General features: G+C 37.6%; 1 protein-coding gene across 3 annotated transcripts in view; it reads right to left on the reverse strand.

Moving 5' to 3' along the window:
• Window positions 1-22,123, reverse strand: part of ZNF385D (zinc finger protein 385D) — a 902,334-nt gene that overhangs the window by 113,638 nt on the left and 766,573 nt on the right. For all 3 annotated transcript variants that reach the window (XM_043595510.1, XM_043595512.1, XM_043595511.1), the window contains one exon: window positions 6,726-6,836. In XM_043595510.1, coding sequence (XP_043451445.1) covers window positions 6,726-6,836 — 111 coding nt within the window. The remainder of the gene's footprint in view (window positions 1-6,725; window positions 6,837-22,123) is intronic.

Below are 22,123 nucleotides of genomic sequence, written 5' to 3' on the forward strand. Positions count from 1 at the left end.
AAGTTTTATTTTTAAAAGCCTGCCAAAGAGGCACGATGCTTAACTAGGTGCCTGTGCTCTTGACTGGCTCATTTTCTCCTGAAATCTCTAACAGCCAGACCCAATATTTTTTGCCTGGTCCTTCTGTTCCAAGTTTTGTTTTCTGAGAATTCCTGACAGAGCTGTGGGCTCCATTCAGGAAGTACAAGCTGGTGAGGCTGAGCGATGAAATGGGGCCCAAATGCACACTCAGAGCACAAGCCTTTCAAAAGAGATGTCCCAGGCGTTTGTTTCAAATGCAGCCAAACCTACAGCTCATCACCACATGCCCCAGAGCCAGTCTCTCACACGAGGGTGACGCGACAGTGAAACTAAACCTCATCAGGCCCCGGATGTGTCTCCTCTTATAGAAGCTGAATGGCCCTGTCACAGAAGTACTTTTGAAGAAGAAAAAGCACCCAGTAGGAAGGCCACAGTGCTCAGCCCAAACCTCTAAATAGCTCTGTGAGTCCTGAAGACTAACAGGAGACACTGTCTTATGAAAGAGAGGTTTCAAAGCTGCCTGCAATTTAATTTCTAAGTGGGTCCCCCAGCAAATCCTTTGGGACTTAGCAGCAGCAGCAACAGACTTAAAGAGGTTGAGAACTGCTAATAAAGCAGCTTTGTCACTGACAAGTTGACCCTGTGGTTTTTAAAAGGTAAAAGGTAAAGATTTATGAGGAGCGAGAACCTCAAATCAACACACAAAAATACACTAAACACAGGCACTTTCAATGGGGTAGAGCCCTTTAAGTACTTTTCTTGAAGATAGATCTTTTCAAACTTCAGTATTTCTTAAGAAATAATTTAACAGGGGTGCCTGGGTGGCTCAGTCAGTTAAGCATCCGACTTCGGCTCAGGTCATGATCTCACAGGCTCAGGTCATGATCTCACAATCTGTGAGTTCGAGCCCCCCGTCAGGCTCTGTGCTGACAGGTCAGAGCCTGGAGCCTGCTTGGGATTCTGAGTCTCCCTCTCTCTCTGACCCTCCCCTGCTCATGCTCTGTCTCTCTCTGTCTCAAAAATAAATAAAAACACTTTAAAAATAAAAAAAAAAGTAATTTAACATTCAGAGAATAAAATAATGATAACCACATTATTCATCCCATAACACAAAAATGAAGTTTCCATTTCATTTGCTATACAGTTTATAATCTGATTGCCTACATGTTCTATTTTATAATTCTTACAACATGGCTAGAAGGGATGGCTATTAATTTTAAATAAGATGATAATGGGTCCTGTAAGTTCAACAAAGAGCCCCAGGACATGTAGCCAACAAAAAAGAAAAAAAAAGGGCAGATCTAGACAAGAGGTTATCTAAATTCTGATCCGATGATTTCCCTACCATCACATCAGCTTCTCTGCTGCATGCTGTACCCCCATGCATACAATTTTATTAACCTTCTCCTAGGACATGCAATAAAATGCTGAAATCTGAATGAGGCAACAATATCTATGAACTCTGCTGGGCATGTTTTGAGACTGGAGACACAGCCAGAAATAGGCAAGAAATATTCACGAAATTGCATCAAAGGCCTTCAAAATGGAATTTATAATTTAGGACAAAGTATGTGGTTTAAGAGCCATAATAAGATAGTCCATGCAACAATTCCTTTTTCCTTTATAAACTTTAAGCATGCTCATAAAGGAAATTTGGAAAATAAAAGTAGAAAGAAGAGTAGTTCTTCAACTCCAGTACAACCACTATTAGTTTTTTTTTCTCTCCCTCTAAGCAGTATTTCCTTTTAATATCAACCCCCATAAATAATACAGATATAAATATTTAAAAGGTGTTTCTTCAGATATGATGTTACAAATGTTTAATCATCTAATTTGGTCATTTGATAGGAAAAAAAATGTTCCTTTTAGCAACTTCATCATTATATTGCCTCATTTGGCAATATAACAGAAGTTAACACGAAGATATAAATTAAATTCAGATGTATTGCTTAACTCCACTACATTTCTGGGATCTAAAATGTAGAAAAATAATAATGATTTCTATCTTATAATACTGTTGAAAAATATATCAATTATATTGGTCATAATCCCAAGGTTCCCCTTTGAAGGGGTCCAAGAGCTCCAAGATGGTTTTCCCCTCTGACTTACAAAACAGCCCCTTGACATAATTGATGCTTGACAGTCCTGAGTCATAAATGACATGTTGCTACTAAATTATCTCTCAGTAATTTGCATCTACATTGAAATTTTCACGGTGTTTATGATTAAATTGTGTGACTGAATATGGGTGATGCCATTTGAGTGTACTCACAAGCACTTGTGGGCAAGGTCTCACCCAGGCGTAGATGACCTCTACAACAGCTGTCACATCCAGTTAGTTCCAAGAAGGAAGGAGCCCCTATGCCTTCTCTCTGGGAACATGCAAATCTCCAGCCACACCATTACCATAGGATTGGCTGGAGACTTTGGATGGACCTGCTACTCTGCCTGGACCAGAAAGACCAGAAACAGTGGATGAGTGTGGACGCTGACTCTGTGTGGCCAGTGACTGGCCAGGTGGCCCTTGTATGTCTCCTATATTCTCTGCATCTCAGTTTCCACATGGGAAATCAGCAAACATTTTCTTCTGTCTCTAACATATTATGAAACATTAGTGTCAGGAGGTTAATCGTAGGGACTCTTAGATGCTACAACCTAATCATTCTTTAGTTTGGGGCCTGAGACCTTACTTTCCACTCTTATACATAGTCATCAAGTAATCATTCTGTATCTTGCTAAATAACCTTGTGTCCATACTGGTCCCGCTATAAGTTGTCTTTCAAAGGTACACTTAATAGCTTGCCCAGGTCAATGGCAATTTATGCTTATTTTAAGATGCTGATAAAATAATTGGACAATTTATAATCTTTTGGTCTTTAACTGGGAACTTTTTGCATAACCTCTATGTGTGTTTCATGTAAATGTCAAGAAAAGTTTTTTTCAAAGAAAAAGCCTACGCCAGAAGAAAGCAATCTCATTTAAAGTACATACAGTACCATATGCCATTTAAAAAGATATCTCCAGGGCCAAAAATAGAAAATGTACTGTACAGGAAACAGCAATGGCATAAAACCAAACCCCACAGTTTATAATATGAAGGGTTAAAAGATAAATAAAAGCATAGAGGGAAGGAAATTGAATTTTCATGATGCGGAGATGAAAAGAAATACAAGCTATTATTTTCATTGGAAAGGGAAGAAGCTTTGAAATGTAAAAAGGTTCATAAGGCAAAAATACTTTCCTATGTGATTAAGGATGCAACCAAGCATACAAGTAAATTACGGTGTTACTTTTTCAGAATAATTCTACGTTTAATAATGGAAATAGGACAATAAATTCCAGATTTACCTGGAAGGAGTAGATGCAGTTGTAACGGGATTATAAAGCCTTTTTCCTGGGATTAATAGGGTCAAATGTGACATGTATCTACATCTATCTAGAAAACATTTGTATTTTCTCTTAATTTAGAGATTATTTTCTTATATGTGGATGAATGGATGATAAATACAATTGATCTTGGCATTCAGTACTGAATATTTTATAAAACTGCTATTTATGGACATGACCAGTCAATAGTAAACAAATCTCGTATTTCCTGCACATTAGTTTCCCTTATTGACATAATAATGCTACAGAGACATTTTTAAGTCTCTAAGAGAGTTTCCACTCCTGTATTTCAACTTTGCAATAATTATATTTTGTTTATAAATCATAGGTAAAATGTTGCTATGTCATTTATAAGATCAATAACATTGGGTCTTCCTGTTTTTGTTCATCTGCAATTTTAAAAATTAACACTGTATAGAGAATTTATATTTAAGGTTCAAGATAAAAATGTAAAAGCAATGAATTCACATGTGTCCAGTTTATATACAGCAACAAAAGTATACTGGGTAATTACCTGATAAATTCAAGTGGCCATAAAATTCAGTTCAAATCTAAGCCAAACGTCTGAATGAGTATCCATGCTAGGCAGAATAATGGTATTTAAGTCCTAATCCCTGGAAACTATGAATACGTTTTATTATATGACAAAGGGGGATTAAGTTAGCAGATGGAATTAGGTTGCTAATCAGCTGATTTTATAACAGAGAAATTATCCTGGATTATCCAGATGAATCCATTGTGTTCATCAGGGTCCTTAAACATGAAGAAGCAGTCAGATAAGTGAAGGTCAGAGTCATTCAATGTGAGAAAGATTCATCTGGTCATTGCTTGCTCTAAAGATGGAAGGGAGTCATGAGCAAAGGAAACAGGGTGACCTCTAGAATCTGGAAAAGAAAGGCAAGGAATTGAATTCTCCCATGGAGCCTCTAGAAAGAACATAACCCTGCCAACACCTTGCTTATAGCACAGTGAGGCCCATTTCTGACTTTTCCCATCTAGAACTGTAAAATCACACATTTATGTTTTAAACCACTGTTTGCCATGGTTTGTTACAGCAGCAATAGCAGATAAATGCAGTACCATCTAGTGAATGGTCAAGTCTACAATTGTGTAATTATGGCCCAGACTGATTAGTCTAACTTCTCCAAATACCTTGGCCATTTTCCTTGGACCACATGTCATGTACATACCTGAAAACAAAACCGTGAGAATGAGAAGTAACTGTCCCCAATAAATACATACTGATTTCTGTATCACCTTGAAACTTCATTAGCAAAATAAGTTGCTATTCTCTCATCAAGAAAATAAAACGAGATTACATTTTATAAAACAAGATGACATTTTATAAGAAGAAACTATTATGTTAATGTTAATGCATACCCAGTAGTAATTCTAAAGACTCCAAATATGACTTTGATAGCCATCTACAGAATTAGGAACATTCAAAACAGAAACAAAAACAAAAACAAAAACAACAAAAAAAGGAACATTTGTCTTTAAGCTGTGAGTGACCCATAGCTGGAGAGAACCAACTAAAGACCGAGCCTGGATGTGGCAGATGGTTTTCTTAAATTTAGTAGGAGATTGGGTTCAACGAGCTTGAAGTGTCTTTCTGATTCCCAGTTTACAGGAAGTTTACTTAACACAGAGGAAAATATTGACAGTGAAATTGTTGGCAGGAGGAGATATTGAAATAGCCCCCATTAGATGTAAGAAGTTGACAATATGGCTCCTGGGAGACTTTTATATCATTATCTGATCAGTTCCAAAGTGAAATATCGATACAATTTAAGAAGGAAAGAAATCGAGAAAGAGCCACTTAAAATAGCAATTACAGAACTATATGATTGCTTGTTAAATGTTTAGAAATGATCAAAATTGCAACTTTTGAGTTCAGAACTCTAATTTACAAGTCGAGAGGACTCTTTCTTTCTTCCTTTTTTTACAACAGTTGGAGGAGATTATTATATACCATTTATCAGTTGAAAAGATTTTCTGTTATTAAATTAAACTATGGCAAATGTCTTAAAATTCAAATCCAATCAAAGCACTCAGTATTTTAAAACAAACAACAAAACAAAACAAAAACCCCTAAACCGCTCTTTAAATAAAATGCCATATGTCTAGTATACCCTTTTTTTATATCTACAAATACCATTCAGGTGCTATGCTGGCAATCTACTCTTTTCTAAGCCAACAGAAGAAATATTATAAAACTACCTGATGATTTTACTATGAGTTCATAAGATAGTAGCAATCCTTAAACAAAATGAAACATCCTCACAGAAAAAAAGATGCTTTATTACTGTCATGTCTATTTTCTGTGCCTGATTACTTTGTATGCTCTTCTCACCATCACAGCCCCTACAGGACCCACTTGCCTAGAAAGATGAAATTTTCGAAAGCCTAACATTCTTCAGAATCCAGATCTGTTTGGTCATCTCCACACTGCACATCAATTTAGGGCAAGATAATGCCAGCTTAGAGGAGTTACTTTACCATCCTCTGTTCGCCCATGGTATCAAAAAGTATTCTATTCCTAGTCCTTCTAAACCAACATTCCTTCTCTTTTCTGTATCTTTCAGCACCAACTCCACACCAAAGCAGGCAGGCAGTACTTTTCACATTGGCCACAGGCCAAAATTAGCTTCACTGTGATGAATCCAGAGATTTTCTGACCCTTAGAAAAGGTATGGAAAGTACGAATAATTCTCTGTGAATAATTTGCAAAGCACTGGTCAGGTCTACAAATGTCTCCTTTCTATCATGTTTTCCACGTAAGTTTTATTCATCAGGGGCTCGAGTGCTTTGAGGTCTTTTAGACTCCCTATTAAAATGCTAATACTTCTGAGGTTATAACTTAAGAGCTCTATCACAAATATCATGAAGGACACAAGAGCTGATCTGGAATTGGGAACCACCAAGGCAGGTAAAAAAATTTACAAAGCAAAATGTTGGCCTTGAGATACAATTTGGGACCTATCTTAATTCAGAGGAATAGTTTATTAAAAGTCTCGTTGGTCCTAAATTTGACTATTCCCCAAAGGGAAGTGTATTACCTAAAGTTAGCATTCCCAAGAGAGTATAAAATACCATTAAAGTGCGAGTACAAAATATTGTATATGTGTGATATTCCCATAGTAAGCAACCAAAAATAATACAATAAACTCCGAAATTAAAGGACGTAAGGAGTTAAAAATATTATCTTTGAATTTTGACATGCTCAGTTACTGAAGAAAAATGTTTAAGGAATCTCTTCTGCAAGATTAGAACAGCATAATACATTTTTTTCAGTGAATACTAAATGGTAAACTTACATCAGAATTAAATCTCAACTGGCAAATGTTGCATGATATGATTTGCTTTCTTCGATGAGGAAGAGGAACCCCGAATGTATGATTTATTACAGCTTTCTGAATCGGGTCCATCTGTAATGAGAAAGAAAATACAACAAATAGAAATAAAGCTTGTCAGTTCCATTGGAATGTTGCCTATTTCATTAAAGAGCCAATCTGTACAGCTTGAATCTACTGCTCACATTATAAAAAACATTTTTATTCTAAGAAACAGCATTTCTACTTTCTTGGAAAATAGACAATAAGCTCGAAGCTCAGTATGATAAGAAAATGATAAATGTACCCATTAGAGTTTGCATACTAACTGTTTTTCTCATTTACGATCAACAATTGTCTCAGTTTGATAAACCTAAAATATAATTAAAGGTTTATCAAAACTCAAGTTATTGCAAATGCCAGCAAACTTACACAGTAGTGTGTCTATGCCATTGCCCCAAAATGGACTTGTGAATAGACGTGGTCAGATGAACAGTTCTGAAAATAAATTATGCACCATAATCCAACATTAACTTTATGCTTTGTTCGGTACCTTTTCTATGTTAAGAATGTAGTATATAAATCCTATTTTCTAAGAATTCAAATGTATAGAGCTATCAATTCGCTCAACAATCATTTATTGACCATTTAGTATAGATTGCTATTCTATGAACTTATTATTTGAGGTTCAGACAGTCTAGACCAGATTAGTTATCTTTCTCCATCCCATATTCTCAGGATAGGTCAAGTGCAACCAAACACACAGTATCAGCAATCCAGCTCTGATAAAACGCATCAGCTTTGTCCTACAGTCTCACCTATCAGTGGTTCTCAACTGTTGGAGTCAGATAAAAATTTTGATCTGCTTAATACTTGTGCAACCTCTTTGCTTATCTGTGTCTCCCTAAGGTGGTGATGAGTTTTAACAGTAATAACATGTGAAATTTATTTAGCACAATCAGTGCTAAGCACATTACGAAGTCAATAAATGTTGGCTATTATATTTTCTCTATCACAACACATGTGAAGATCAAAATTAACTTGGGTCTCATACTCCTATGGTGATTGTTGGCACACTACTAATTTCTCACATGACCAAGAAACATTTCGAGATAAACGTTACGCATACAGCCATTACTTCTGTTGAATGCCTGCAAACTTTAGAACTCTTAACTCTCATCAGATACAAAGTTCTTATGATCGTCTCACAATGGATTAAGATGGCTTAGAAATGATTTGACATATACCACAAAGCTAAGAATGTGTCTGTGAAATGATGCTCTAATATTCAGCTTCTGTGATACGTTGTAGTTTGTTGACTGCCCTAAACAAGTCACTGACAAATTCCACGTCCTTTTGTGTATTTCAGATTATCAAAACCAGCTCACTCATAGGCTGTCTTCACAGGTAAGTAGGAGGAAGCTTCTGTCTATATAGTCACAATTCCCACTAGGCTATCTAGGCATTCTTAATGTACAGAAAAAATAATAGCACTCAGCATTTATTAAGTGCCTTCTATGAGCTAAGTAATAGGCTAGGCGGTTTATATATTAAACAGTTACAACGATTAAGAATAACTTAAGGTTTATCTTGATAAAAGGTTTATCTTGACCATTTTGGGGTCACCGGGGTGGTTCATTTGGTTAAGCATCCAACTCTTCATATTGGCTCAGGTTGTGATCTCATGGTCATGTGCTCAGTGCAGTGCCTGCTTGGGATTCTCTCTCTCCCTCTCTCTCTGCCCCTTTCCTGATCTCTCTCTCTCTCTCTCTCTCTCTCTCTCTCACACACACACACACTCTCTCTCTCTCTCTCTTTTAAATCAATAAACATTAAAAAATACTTTATTTAAAAAATGTCATAATTTTTATCTTCCATCATCACTTTCCTTTTTTTATCTGATGTTCATCCTTTCCCATATTCTGGAGGAAACTCAGCTACCCCATGATTTTTCTGGTCATTTACAGAAATTGTTTAAATTCTAGGATCCCCTCTCTCCTTATTAGTGAATTCTATTATACTTTTTTTTTCATATCATACTTTCTTTTTAACCAGTTTTATTTTAGGTATACTTTACATAGAATAAACTTTAGCAACGTTAAGTGTAGAATTTGATGGGGTTTGGCAAATACGTAAAACTAGTATTATCACAAAGAACATTTCTATTACCTGGAAAAGTTTCCTCCTGCCTCTGTGTAGTCAATAATGACTCCTACTCCCCACCTCTGAAATCACTGGTCTGTTATCTGTTCTTTTTGCTGTTTCTTGAAGTTCATCCAAAGGGAATCATACAGCATGTGGTTTTTTTGTGCTTGAGGACATTTTTTTTTTTTTTTTTTTTGAGAGACAGCGCGCATGAATCTTAAGTAGGTTCCACATCCAGCACGGAGCCGGGCATGAGGCTTGATCTTATGACCATGAGATCATGACCTGAGCCTAACTCAAGACTTGGGCACTGAGCCAACTGAGCCACCCAGGCACCCTGCCCGACAGCTTTCATTATGATGCTTTTAAGATTCATCCATGTTGTGGCACGCATCAGTAGCTTATTCCTTTTATTGCTGAGCAGTATTCCTTTTACACAGATGTGCCACAATGTCTTTATCCATCCGTCAGCTGATGAACATGGGAATTGTTTCCAGTTAATTCTTATTATCTTTTCGAGTCTTTTTTTTTTTTTCAACGTTTATTTATTTTTGGGACAGAGAGAGACAGAGCATGAATGGGGGAGGGGCAGAGAGAGAGGGAGACACAGAATCGGAAACAGGCTCCAGGCTCCGAGCCGTCGGCCCAGAGCCTGACGCGGGTCTCGAACTCCCGGACCGCGAGATCGTGACCTGGCTGAAGTCGGACGCTTAACCGACTGTGCCACCCAGGCGCCCCTCTTTTCGAGTCTTAACACACAGTCTAAAGTACATTCCTACATTCAGTTCCGTGTCTTAATCTACACATTAAAAATCAATTTAAAACTACAGTCTCTTTCGGGGCACCAAGGTGACACGGTTGGTTAAGTGTCTGACTCATGGTCTCAGCTCAGGTCATGATCTCATGGGTTCATGAGCTCGAGCCCCGCATCGGGCTGTGCATTGATGGCCTGGAGCCTGCTTGGGATTCTGTCTCTCATTCTCTCTACCCGTCCTCCCACTTGTGCTCTCTCTCAAAATAAATAAACTTAAGGAAAAAAAAAGGCTACTCTCTCTTTCTTAGCTTAGACCTACAAACATGGTATAAGTTCTTTTTTCTCTCCCTCTCTATACACACACACACACATAAACACACACATATATGTACATATATACACACACATATATTTTTTTCTTCATGTCCCCTACCCCAGCTAATCTTCCAAGCCTTCCTCAACCACATTTCATCCTCCTTTCCTCAGAGCCTAAATGGAAAATGCACAGAGTTTGACAAGCCAGAAGCCACACAAATGTGTGAATCTGGCTGCTTCAACAGCCATCATTCTGTGTCCCAGGATCACTTTTACACTTGTTTAAACATGCCATCGCAACGCTTCTCTGACAACAATCACAGAGAACACTTGGGGATAATTTCCCTTTCAGCCCAACACCTCAGGAAAAATTAAAAGCGGAAAGAGGTCGCTGACTTAGAGGTAGCTGTTTTATCATATGCTACTGCATCTGTTTGGTGCATAAATGGGGCCCATTCCCATCTGGGGATAAGGTGAATTATGCCTAGAATCCATTTAGGAGTACTGAAGTCCCCTTAGAAGGATACTATAATATAAAAAAATATGGGGCGCCTGGGTGGCTCAGTCGGTTGAGCGTCCGGCTTCGGCTCAGGTCAGGATCTCATACTCCGTGAGTTCCAGCCCCTCCTCGGGCTCTGTGCTGACAGCTTGGAGCCTGGAGCCCGCTGCAGATTCTGGGTCTCCCCCCTCTCTCTCTCTGCCCCTCCCCTGCTCATGTGCGCGCTCGCTCGCGCGCGCTCTCTCTCTCTCCCTCTCTGTCAAAAATAAATAAATAAACATTTAAAAAAATAAATAAATTACACATTTATATTAAAGATGCTCTCTGAAAATGAATAGTGCTGAATTTTTATCATATAATGGTGAACAGCATATTATTTTGGTCTTTCAAGTAACACTGGGGAAGCAGTGACCACATTCCATCCAAATTTGTGCAGGAGGTGTTTTGGAACTAGACATTTAATGTGAATGTGGCAGATTCTCTAGATTTAATTCTTTTGTTTGAATTGAATGATGTTCTGATCACTGTGACTGTAAAATCAAATTTCAAAATGCAAAGTAGAATCTTCTTCTTCAGAGACAATTTTATTTCCCAGTATACTTAAAAAAAAAAAAAAACTCCACCTCACTGAATTATATTTCAACGGTGGATTTCACAAACTACAGTTATATCAACAAAAGTAATTATCTTTATCATTTTAGAAATCCAATACAACAAAACGGTGAGTTTAATGCCTTTATTAATGAGCATGAATCCTATTCACCTGTCTAATATATACATCTTTAAGTAAAACCATCTGTAACAAGGAATCATGAAAGGGTAAAATCTAAATAATAAATAATAATCGGTTCTATTGTTAGTTAATTAAATGATACCATGGGGCACCTGTGTGGCTCAGCCGGTTGGGCGTCTGTCTGACTTCAGCTCAGGTCATGATCTCACGGTTCATGGGTTTGAGCCCCACTTCCGGCTCTGTGCTGACAGCTCAGAGCCTGGAGCCTGTTTCAGATTCTGTGTCTCCCTCTCTCTCTCTGCCCCTCCCCTGCTCATGCTCTGTCTCTCTCTCTCTCAAAATAAACATTAAAAAAATTTTTTCAAAATTAATAAATGATACCACATGTTATGTAAGTAAAAGTCGCATCTATTATCAACAAGCCACTTCAATCATTTTGTCTAAATATACCATTATTCATCATTATAAACAAACATTTTGTTTAACAGGAAGCCTTATGTGTTGGTTCCCCCTCCCCACCATAGGTTGTGATCTGTCAAAACAATGACACCTTATTGTGTGCATGCATTTTATCATGAGGAGGTTTTCTACAAAATCAGTCTCAAGAGACGCCAATGTGTATAGGCAAGAAAAAGGGGTTCTTGGGTCAAATAAACTGCAGGAAACCTCGGTGCTACAGCCTAGACATTCACAGTGCCCAATAAAATATTAAATTCTCCGGGATGACCTACAATAAAAAATCTGTTTTAAATAAGTAATTTCTAAAATAATGTAACCAAAACTTTTGTTTTCTTTGTTTTTAAATTTAAAGTCCTTGTTTAGTGCATACAGTTAAGAAAATAATGACCTGGGAATAAAATCACCATAAAAATACAAATGAAAACATAAAGCAAAAAGTAAACCAAAAATGTAACAACAAGAAATCAGATCCGTAAAAGCTTCAATACATTTCACTTAACTCACGCAGCACTGAATTAAAAACTAAATTAAATGGTAAACTCTACAGGATATTTTCATACATATTTATCTAATGTCTAAAGTGGGATATTTTGATGGCTAAAATTTTCCAAACACATTATCCATCCCCCCAAACAAGCAAAAGTGAAGAATGATACAGTACCTATTCATATGTGTACCCAAACTCTAGCCTAAAATTCAATTTCAAACTCTGCTAGGGCCTTACTTAAAGCCAAATGAATATGTTTTTCTTCATTTTAGGCTTAAGGATCTTTGCATTTCTATCTCAGGTCTTACTTTTCCCTCCCCTCCCCTCTGGGCATTCTGCTAAATCGATTCGTAAATGAGCATAGAAGGGACAGCCACTGCTCAAGATTCCCTTCTCTAAAATGCCTGTTGTATTTTCTGAGGATGGGGGTTAGCCCTGAGTTTATATTCTCTGCTTTAAAGACTTCCTCTCTTTCTTTTCCTATTATTATTGTGGCTTTCGGTTTTAAAATCAAAGAACAAAAACGCAAATGCCAGAAAGTTTAGAAGTTCAGAAATATAAAGGTTGTCTCTTCCACCTGATATTTCTATGTAACAATGACTGGTAACAATAACTCTAAAGGTGACACTCACAGGCATTTACTGTGTATTTTTATGTTTATGAGCATTTTTATCCTAACATTTTTATCCTAACAACTTACTATAAGCTCTCATTGCCCAGTGCCTAATATCACACAACTACTAAGAGGCATAGCCAGCTAAGACATACAACATCTCACTCTGCCCTGCTGTCTCTGGCAGGAACTGACATCAAGCTTTGTGATGTCCTTTGTCCTGGATGTTTGTGACTCTGTAGTATTAGGTGACACTGGGCTGAGGTCCTAGTGGATTTGTTACGTCAACTATGAATTAACAAAATTTGAGCTTATATCACTTCCATTCACATATTAGAAAGCACTAATAAAAAATCCTAATTATCCTAATCCTGCAACAAACTTGTTCATTTGTAAAATTTGCGATGTTGACCTTCTGCTTTCACTTTTTAAAATGTTTTGATTTTTTTTTTTGAAAGAGAAAGAGAGAGAGAGAGAGAGAGAGAGAGAGCGAGCAGGGTAGGGGCAGAGAGAGAAGGGGACAGAGGATCCGAAGCAGGCTCTGTGCTGAACAGACTGACAGCAGCAAGTCCCATGTGGGGCTCCAACTCATGAACTGGGAGATAATGACCTTAGCCAAAGTAGGAAGCTCAGCCAACTGAGCCACCCAGGCACTGCTTTAACTTTTTTTTTTTTTAATGTTTATTTATTTTTGAGAGAGAAACAGTGTGAGCGGGGGAGGGGCAAGAGAGAGGGAGACATAGAATCCAAAGCAGGCTCCAGGCTCTGAGCTGTGAGCACAGAGCCCCACACAGGGCTCAAACTCACGAACCAGGAGATCAAGACCAGAACCGAAGTCAGATGCTTAAGTGACTGAGCCACCCAGGTGCCCACCTCCCTGCTTTAACTTTTTAAATGGATGTATATACATTTAAAAATGTATATATATTAAGTGTATCTATCACTAAAAGTTTATCTATCGTTAAAATGTTGTTTTTTAACCTGTGCATACTTCCATGTTAATCACCATCCCAATAAACATATAGGACATTTTCAGCAATCTAGAAGGTTCTCAGAATGGAGCCATAAGTTTGGAAGTCCCCAGGCCACCTGCACTTCTGACAAACAGGCTACAAATTAGGGGGTCTGATAACTTGCTAGAATGATTAGCAGGACTCAAGAAAATACTATACTTATGGTTAGAGTTTTATTATAAAAGATACAAATCAGGGCTGATGGGGGTTTTGGGGTAATGATGGTGTGGTCTAGAGCTGACAGCCAAGAAAGAATTCTTGAAGAAGTCTTTGGTGGAAAAGGTGATTTTATTAAAGCATGGGGACAAGACCCAAGGGCAGAGAGCAGCACTGGGGTTGGGACCAGTATCTGATTATACACCCTCAGGTTGGGAGGGGTTTAGGGATAGAGTTAAGTCTCTAAGGTATTTTGGGAAGCAAGGTTTCCAGGACCTTGAGGGGCTTGGTGTCGTTTGAAAAATGCCATTTATTACCATTTAGTAAAACCTCAGTCATGAGACCCTTCAGATGTATATCAGGGGGCCATAAGCTTGGGGTATGATTGCCAGCATATATCTTGGGGGATTTGAGATAAAGGAAGCTTCCAAAGGAATTTTCATATGTTCAGGTGGACTTACAGGATCCTGAGGGTCAGGATAATGTTAAGCTGAGATTCCCTTTTGCCCCTAGCAAAGTGTCATCATCATCAAGGCAGAGGAGCTCCTAGAGGGAGGTCACTCTGCCTGTTTCAAGGACTTGTCAATGGGCTATAGGCAGTAAGGGAATTTAATTTTTCATTTGCCTTAGCTTCCCCATCACCATGGTAAGCACTTAAACCCCTTTCCTTTGTTCTTGGGTAGCCAGGAGTGTCCAAAAAATATCACACATATCACACCTGGCCGGGGGTGGAGAGGTGCTATTAGCCTGTACTTGCCCTCAGCTTGCCCTATGCTCCCTCATCAGGACCAACCAAATGGAGAGTCCCAAAGGGTGATGTCTGGTAGAATCTTGAACATGGAGCTTCCAGGTCACTTTCCCAAGAAATTGGAATGCATCACCCTTCCCCAAACCCTCACAGCTAAGAAGTATGCCCAAACCTTGGAGTCTAGAGTTAATATCTATTGAGGTTTCATCACATACACAGGGCTGACTGACTGAATCATTGGCAAAGTGAATGGACTCAATCCCTAGCCCCACTTCCCTTCGTGGAAATCCAGAATGATAAACCCAATCCTCTTTCTGGTTGGCCTTTCTGGTGACTGGCCTCCCTCCAGCCTGAGTCATCTCATTAGTGTAAACCCAGGTGTGATCCAGGGTGTGCATGATTCACAAAGCCACTTACCACTCAGGAAATACCAAGATTCTAGAGTTCCACCTAAAATCTAAAAACTGAGGACAAGGAGGGCTAAATTCTTTATTACACAACAGTTGTACATCTTTATGCATATTTTTATACAGCTATAAACGTAACAGAATATTTTCTTTTTTTCCTTTCATTTAACAATGTATCTTAAGAATACTTTCATTTAGCATCAGTTTTCATATTTACCAATTAAATGGTGGCATACTATTTCATTACATGATTATACCACAATTTACTTAGCCTGTTGCTGGATATTTAGTTTGTCACAATTTAAATAGCACGGCACAGATCATCTGCATTCGTGTCACTTTGTTAAGAACCACAGCATTTTAGAGCTGGGAACAATCTGAGTGATCGTATTTTGCCTTCTCATTCTATTGACAAGGCCACTAAAGCCCAGAGATGAGAGTACCAGTATTAGAAAATGCACAACAAACCAATTTTCCACATCCCTGTTCTAGGTTCTTACAGCTGTAACATGTGACAGTGAGTCTAATCCCTCCTCTTTGAACCCCCAAATAGGAAGTAACAAATGGTTAAAATGTAGTCTGAAATGTTGCTGCTTTTATTTGCTAGTTGTTCTTTTTTAATCTTTCTAAGCTTCTATGTCTTTACCTCTAAAATGGAGTGATAATCACATTGGGTTATTACGAATAATGAACTATATAAAGTGTATACTGAGCCCAGCACTGTGCCTGGGCATTCAATAAAGGTAACTGCTTCTTCTATTACTATTCTATAGCAATAATAGTGAATATCATCATTCCTTTCCAGAAGCAAAAAAAAAAAAAAAAAAAAAAAAAAAACCTAAGAAAAGAGTAGAAAGATACCTTAAAGGGTCCATGTGATCCAAAACCATCCAGAAAAAAAAAAACACATAAATTTAACTACAATCAACCGTGTAATTGAAAAAAATAACAATAGCTAATTTTAAATGAGCACTTAGGCGTGTGAGGCATTGTCAATAAGGACTCTATGTCTCATTAAGTCTTTACAGTATCCCTGTAAGGGAGACACTTTGGTTTTTCCCTTTTAATAAGTTTAATTTTTTCTATAGCAGTTTTAAGTTCACAGCAAAACTGAGCAGAAGGCACAGCAGTAGATACTTTATTTGCTCCCATTTTACATATGAGAATGTTTAGGTACAGAGACATGAAGTTAAGCTCTCACGGGTAGGCAGGTCTAGACTGGTGATCCGAATTCAGGTAGTCTGGCACCACCATTTCCCCAGTTGATAAGCACAGTGCTAGATTTTCTTTCACCAGCAAAAGAAAAATACCAATGTCTTTACACATACACACACAGGCGTGGATGGGAGAAAATGTCTGCAACATCCAAATCATCAAAGATTATTTACTCTGGCTACATTGAAGAGCTGTAGAAATCACTATGATTTCTAAAAGATAACATACCAAAGCCAAAATGTTCAAGGCATATTAAAAGGCAATTTGTAGAAGAGGAAATCTGAACGGTCACTAAAAAAAATAAAATGTATTGGTTATTGTGAAAGTAAAGTTTAAAATAACAAGAAGACAGAAGGCAAAAACAGTCTGACAACATTTCGTACTGACAAGGATTTGGGAAAAGTGCAGAAAAATTTGGCATCACCCAGTAAAACTGAAAATGAACTGAACATATGATCGGAACATTAAAGCTCTGAGAAACTCTGGCTCCTGTGCACTAGAAGATTATTGCAAGGAAGTTCCCTGTAGTTTTTTTTTTGTATCAGTAAAAACTTTAAAACAACCTAACTAGCCAATAATGAATATTCAAAGAGGTATAAAATAAAATACCACACAGAAGTTACAAGGATTCATTAAATATTTCTTTATCAGCATGGGGATATAAACAAAATATAATGTGTCAGAATAACTGCAATATGACATCAGAACTTACAAAAAAATCACACATGCATACCCAATAAATAAAATAAGAAGGAACGATTAGGATAGCATCATTTTATAACTCCTAAAGAAATAATGTGCCCAGAAAATGCCCATTACTTAGCTAATGAACCAAAAGAGACAACCAAATATCAGGTGTCTCTTGAACTACAAAACCCCTTGCAAGGAAGTCATGCTCAAAATAACAAACTTGCATCTGATCAAGCCTCTGGGTGTAATTACCCATTCTTAGGGAATATAGAGACATGGGGCACCTGGGTGGCTCAGTCAGTTGAGCATCCGACTTCACCTCAGGGAATGGTCTCACAGTTCATGGGTTCAAGCCCTGAATCAGGCACTGTGCTGACAGCTCAGAGCCTGGAGCCTGCTTCAGATTCTATGTCTTTCTCTCTCTCTCTGCCTGTCCCCCACTCACGCTCAGTCTCTCTCTCTCTCTCTCTCTCAAAAATAAGTCAACAGCAAACAGGAAATACAGGGACAAAAGAACATGGTAAAGGTCTCTACATGGATGGAGAAAGGGGAATATTCATGCATTGTTGGTGAGAATGTAAATTGGTGCAGCCACTGTGGAATACAGTATGGACATTCCTCAAAAAATTAAAAATAGATTACCATATAATTCAATAATTCCACTTTTGGTTATTTACCCCCCAAAATGAAAACACTAATTTGAAAATATATTTGGACTCTTACACTTACTGCAGCATTATTTTTAATAGCTAAGATATGGAAGCAACCTAAGGGTCCATCAATATATAAATATATAAGGAAGATGTGGTATGTGTGTGTGTATATAATACATACAATATATACCACATCTTTCTCATCTATTATGTAGATACATACATCAGCCATATATACATATATATGTATATATCTATTTATATATCTTATCTATATCTATATATCTATTTATATATTTATATCTATTTATATATCTTATCTATATCTATATATCTTACCTATTTATATACATACATATATCTGCTACAAAAAAGAAGGAAATCTTTCCATTCACAATATTGAGGGTCCTAGAGGTGTTATGCTCAGGAAAATAAGTCAGAGAAAGGCAAAGACCATATGTTTTCATTTATATGTGAAATCTAAAAAACAAACAAATGACCAAACAAATGAATAAACAAAAACAGAAACAGATTCATAAATTCAAAGAACAAATTGATGGTTGCCACAGGGGAGGAGGGGGGGCAGGCAACATAGGTGAAGGGGATTAAGAGGCACAAACTTCCAAGTTATAAAATAAATAAGTCATGGGGATGAAAAGTGCGGCAAAGGGAAATAGGATTGTAATAGCGTTGTATGATCACAGATGGTAACTATACTTATGCTGGTGAGCACTGCATACTGTACATAACTGTTGAGTCACTGTATTATACACCTGAAAGTAATGTGTCACTTAGACTTCAATTATCAAAGGAAAAGTCTCTAGGGCACCTGGGTGGCTCAGTTGGTTGAGCATCCGACTCTTGGTTTTCGCTCAGGTAATGATCTCACAGTTCATGGTTTCAAGCCCCATGATGGGCTCTGTGCTGGCAGTGTGGAGCCTGCTTGTATTCTCTCTCCTCTCTTTTCCTCTTCCCCACTCCGTCTTTTTCTCTCAAAATAAATAAATAAACTTAAAAAAAAAGTCGTCACACTAATGAAATCAATAAGTAGCTAGAATGTAATAGGGGAAGACCTATAACTTTAAACATACTTAAGAGACCTAGCAATCAATTATAAACAATGGGTATTACTGGATCATAATTCCAACAAACTATTTAATAAAAATTACAAGACAACGGGGGGGAAATTGGATATTCACAGTAAGGAATTATTTTTGATTTTTAGTGGTAATAATTGTTGTGTGGCTATGTATTAAAAAAGTCATTGTTTAGAATACACAGTAAAATATATACTGAGGAAACAATATTATGGCAATGTTTGCTTCAAAATAATTGAGAATATTTGGGGGCTAAGTGAGTGGAGATATAGACGAAGTAAGATTGGTTCCGAGTTGTTAACTACCGAAGCTAGGTATTGGCTATGTGAGTTTTTATTATACTGTTCTATTTTTGTGCATGCTTGAAATCCACCATAAGATAGACTTAACAATAATCACACACACACAATCTATAAATGGTTTGTGGACACACAACATGTGTATCTAAGAGCATACCCATGTATACTAGAGTGGAAGGAAGGATGCATACCAAACTCACAACAGTTGTTGTCTTTGGGGATCTTAGAATATGACTGGGACAGTGGCTCCAGAGGACGAGAGCTACATCCGTAACATTTCATTCCTTCTAAAGTGTGGAACTAGAAGCAAAAGTGACAAAATATTAACAGCTATAAAATTGTGGGTGAATATGGGTTTCGCTACAGTATTTATCATGCTTTTTACTTACTTTAAAAGATCTACAAGTAAATGTTCACATGCGAATCCCTCAGTAGATCATACGTGAGTGAAAATAAGTTGAGGGATGATGCCTTTATTCTCCTTTCTTTGAAATTTGGGCTGGTAGGGAATTTAACAGGAATACCAATCACCCAAGACTAAGACACAGCTCGGAGTGAGGTATATGGGGGTGCTGAATGGAGATACGCATGAAGTTCCATTGTTTCTCTGCTTTTGCCAAACAGCAAAGGACACGCAAGAGTTCATTCAACAAATAAATTCATTCAACTGGAGGTAGCCTTATTCCCACGAATCTCATTAATCAGGCCATGCCCAATCTTCTGATTTAAATAAAGTAGAAAATATAACACATATAAGTCACATAGGTTCATTAAAGGTATAGCCATTTTTCAAAGTACCAACCTTCAATTCTTTTGTATGTTCCACTTTTTTTGTCTCGAAAACTATTTTCCCCATGCTTTCTAGCTCATCTTCCCCTAACACTTACTTTTCAGGACTCAAATTTTCAGGATACCTAGCTGGCTTCTCTCAAATGGGCTAAGTCCTCCCACTCATCCAGCAAAACACTCCATCATACCATTGATGATATCTCTTAACTTGTTTGTCTCTCCCAACAGAGAGTCAAGCCAAGGCAGGGGTGGGTCTCCTTGTTCTTTTTCTCAGGAAATTAGTGGAGTGGCTCCCACTTATCATGGGCTCAATGCATGTCTTTTGAGGTGCTAAGTAAACTGAATAATATTGAAACCCAATAAAAAGAACATAATACCAATCTTGGAATGGTATTAACAATAGCAGTGAGAAAACATGGATTTAGGAAACTTTAGGCATTGAAGGTAAAGTAAGCTTATTGGAAGCAAAGTCACAGGAGAAATGATTCCATGATACAATATGGGATATAGGATATTGACTTGGGGAGTAGAATCTAGAATTACAAGCTAGCACATAGAATTTGCATGTATTTCCATCTAAGCAACAGGGCAATTGTTGATAGGTTCTTTCATCTACTTGTTATGTGCCAACATGAGGCCACCTTTTCACCAGGCATCTTCCTCAGCAAAGGCTAACAACCATACTGGTGCCCTGATCAGTTAAGGAGAAGATGATTTTGCTCAGAAAAACCAGTACTTGACTTTGATTGAGCAAAGGCATTTGGATGCTCTCCAAGTACTCAAGACATGTCCAAATGTGAGAGATTTCACTGTCAGTAGACCTCTGCCATGGCTCCTTTTCCTAATGTTCTATGAATAGGCTAATAAAGTGAAATCTAAAAAGCTCAAAGTAAATGATGGATTAGCTTGAGGGGATTTTAAGACATTACCTTTCTCAGAATCCTTTGTGATCATGCAAACTGCATTTAACCAATGTATTATGGCCCAGTCATGGAATACACACAGATACACGCATTTTAGGATTTTCAAGTGCAAATATGAAATTGTTACCAATACAATTTCTCAGGCATGGAAGTTCAATCCTGGTTACAACTTTAGAAATTATCTCTTTGTGGTATTTTCAGTGGGTGGGATCTATGTTTCACACATGTTCATATGCCCTGTGGCTCTCACTCCTTTCTGTGGAACTCAAAATATATTTAAAATTTATTGAAACTTCTCAGTTTATAAATGAGAAAAGCTATACCCTAGAGTGAGGGAGGAAGTTGGAGAAAAAAAGGAAGGAAAGGTGATTTTATTTCACTGATGGGCTCCCTTTTTCTGCAATGTTATACTTTTTGCTAGTCAAAGAGTACTAAGTTTGTCTGAAAAGAATGAAAGTTGCCTGATCACACTAATAATGCCCTGTAGAGAAGGTTGCAGGGCTTAATTTAGATGTTTTAAAAACTTTGTTATCAGCATTACAGGGACTTAATTTAACTCAAAGGTTTTGATGAGAATCCTGCTTCTGGTGGACTTAAATAGCAAAATCTCTTCCAAAGACAGCAAATGCTTAAGGTGCTGGTCTGTACAGGAAGTCAGGTTTCTCAAGAGACTTTACGGTTGGTCTCTGAATAAGATTTAAAGTAATTAAACCAAACAACTCCAGAGTTGGGATTCCATTTACATGCAATGCCCCAGAGAGCATGATATTATTGACTGAGCAAGAAAATAAATTCTAGAAATCTATTCTATTACCTGCTATACTAGAAGTCCACAAACACATCTGGTTCCCAGGCAGGTCACTAAACTATGGGTCAGCTATAGAAATCTGCTGTGCTGTGAGATGAACGGAAAGGTACGGACAAATATACTGTTGCACATAAATCAAACGTGGCTAAATTGAAAGAATTTTCTCTTACTTATTCTGGAAGTATGTCCTTCCTACTTTTCTCTTGAACTCCTTTCTTTTACAGAATCATGATGCTATCAGATGAATTTATTTATTTATTTATTTATTTATTTATTTATTTATTTATTTATTTAGGTAGGTAGGTAGGTAGGTAGGTAGATAGTTCTGGCTTGAAAAATTAAAATGTGAAAGTCCTATGCTAATTGGCTTTTTTTAATTTAAACTTTTTTAAACGTCTATTTGTTTTTGAGAGAGAGACAGACCGCAAGCAGAGGAGGGGCAGAGAGAGAGGGAGACACAGAATCCGAAGCAGGCTCCATCTAGGCTTTGAGCTGTCAGCACACAGCCCTATGCAGGGCTTGAACCCGCAAACTGTGAGATCATGCATGACCTGAGCCGAAGTCAGATGCTTAACTGACT

Source organism: Prionailurus bengalensis, chromosome C2, assembly GCF_016509475.1.
Source record: "Prionailurus bengalensis isolate Pbe53 chromosome C2, Fcat_Pben_1.1_paternal_pri, whole genome shotgun sequence".
NCBI lineage: Eukaryota > Metazoa > Chordata > Mammalia > Carnivora > Felidae > Prionailurus > Prionailurus bengalensis.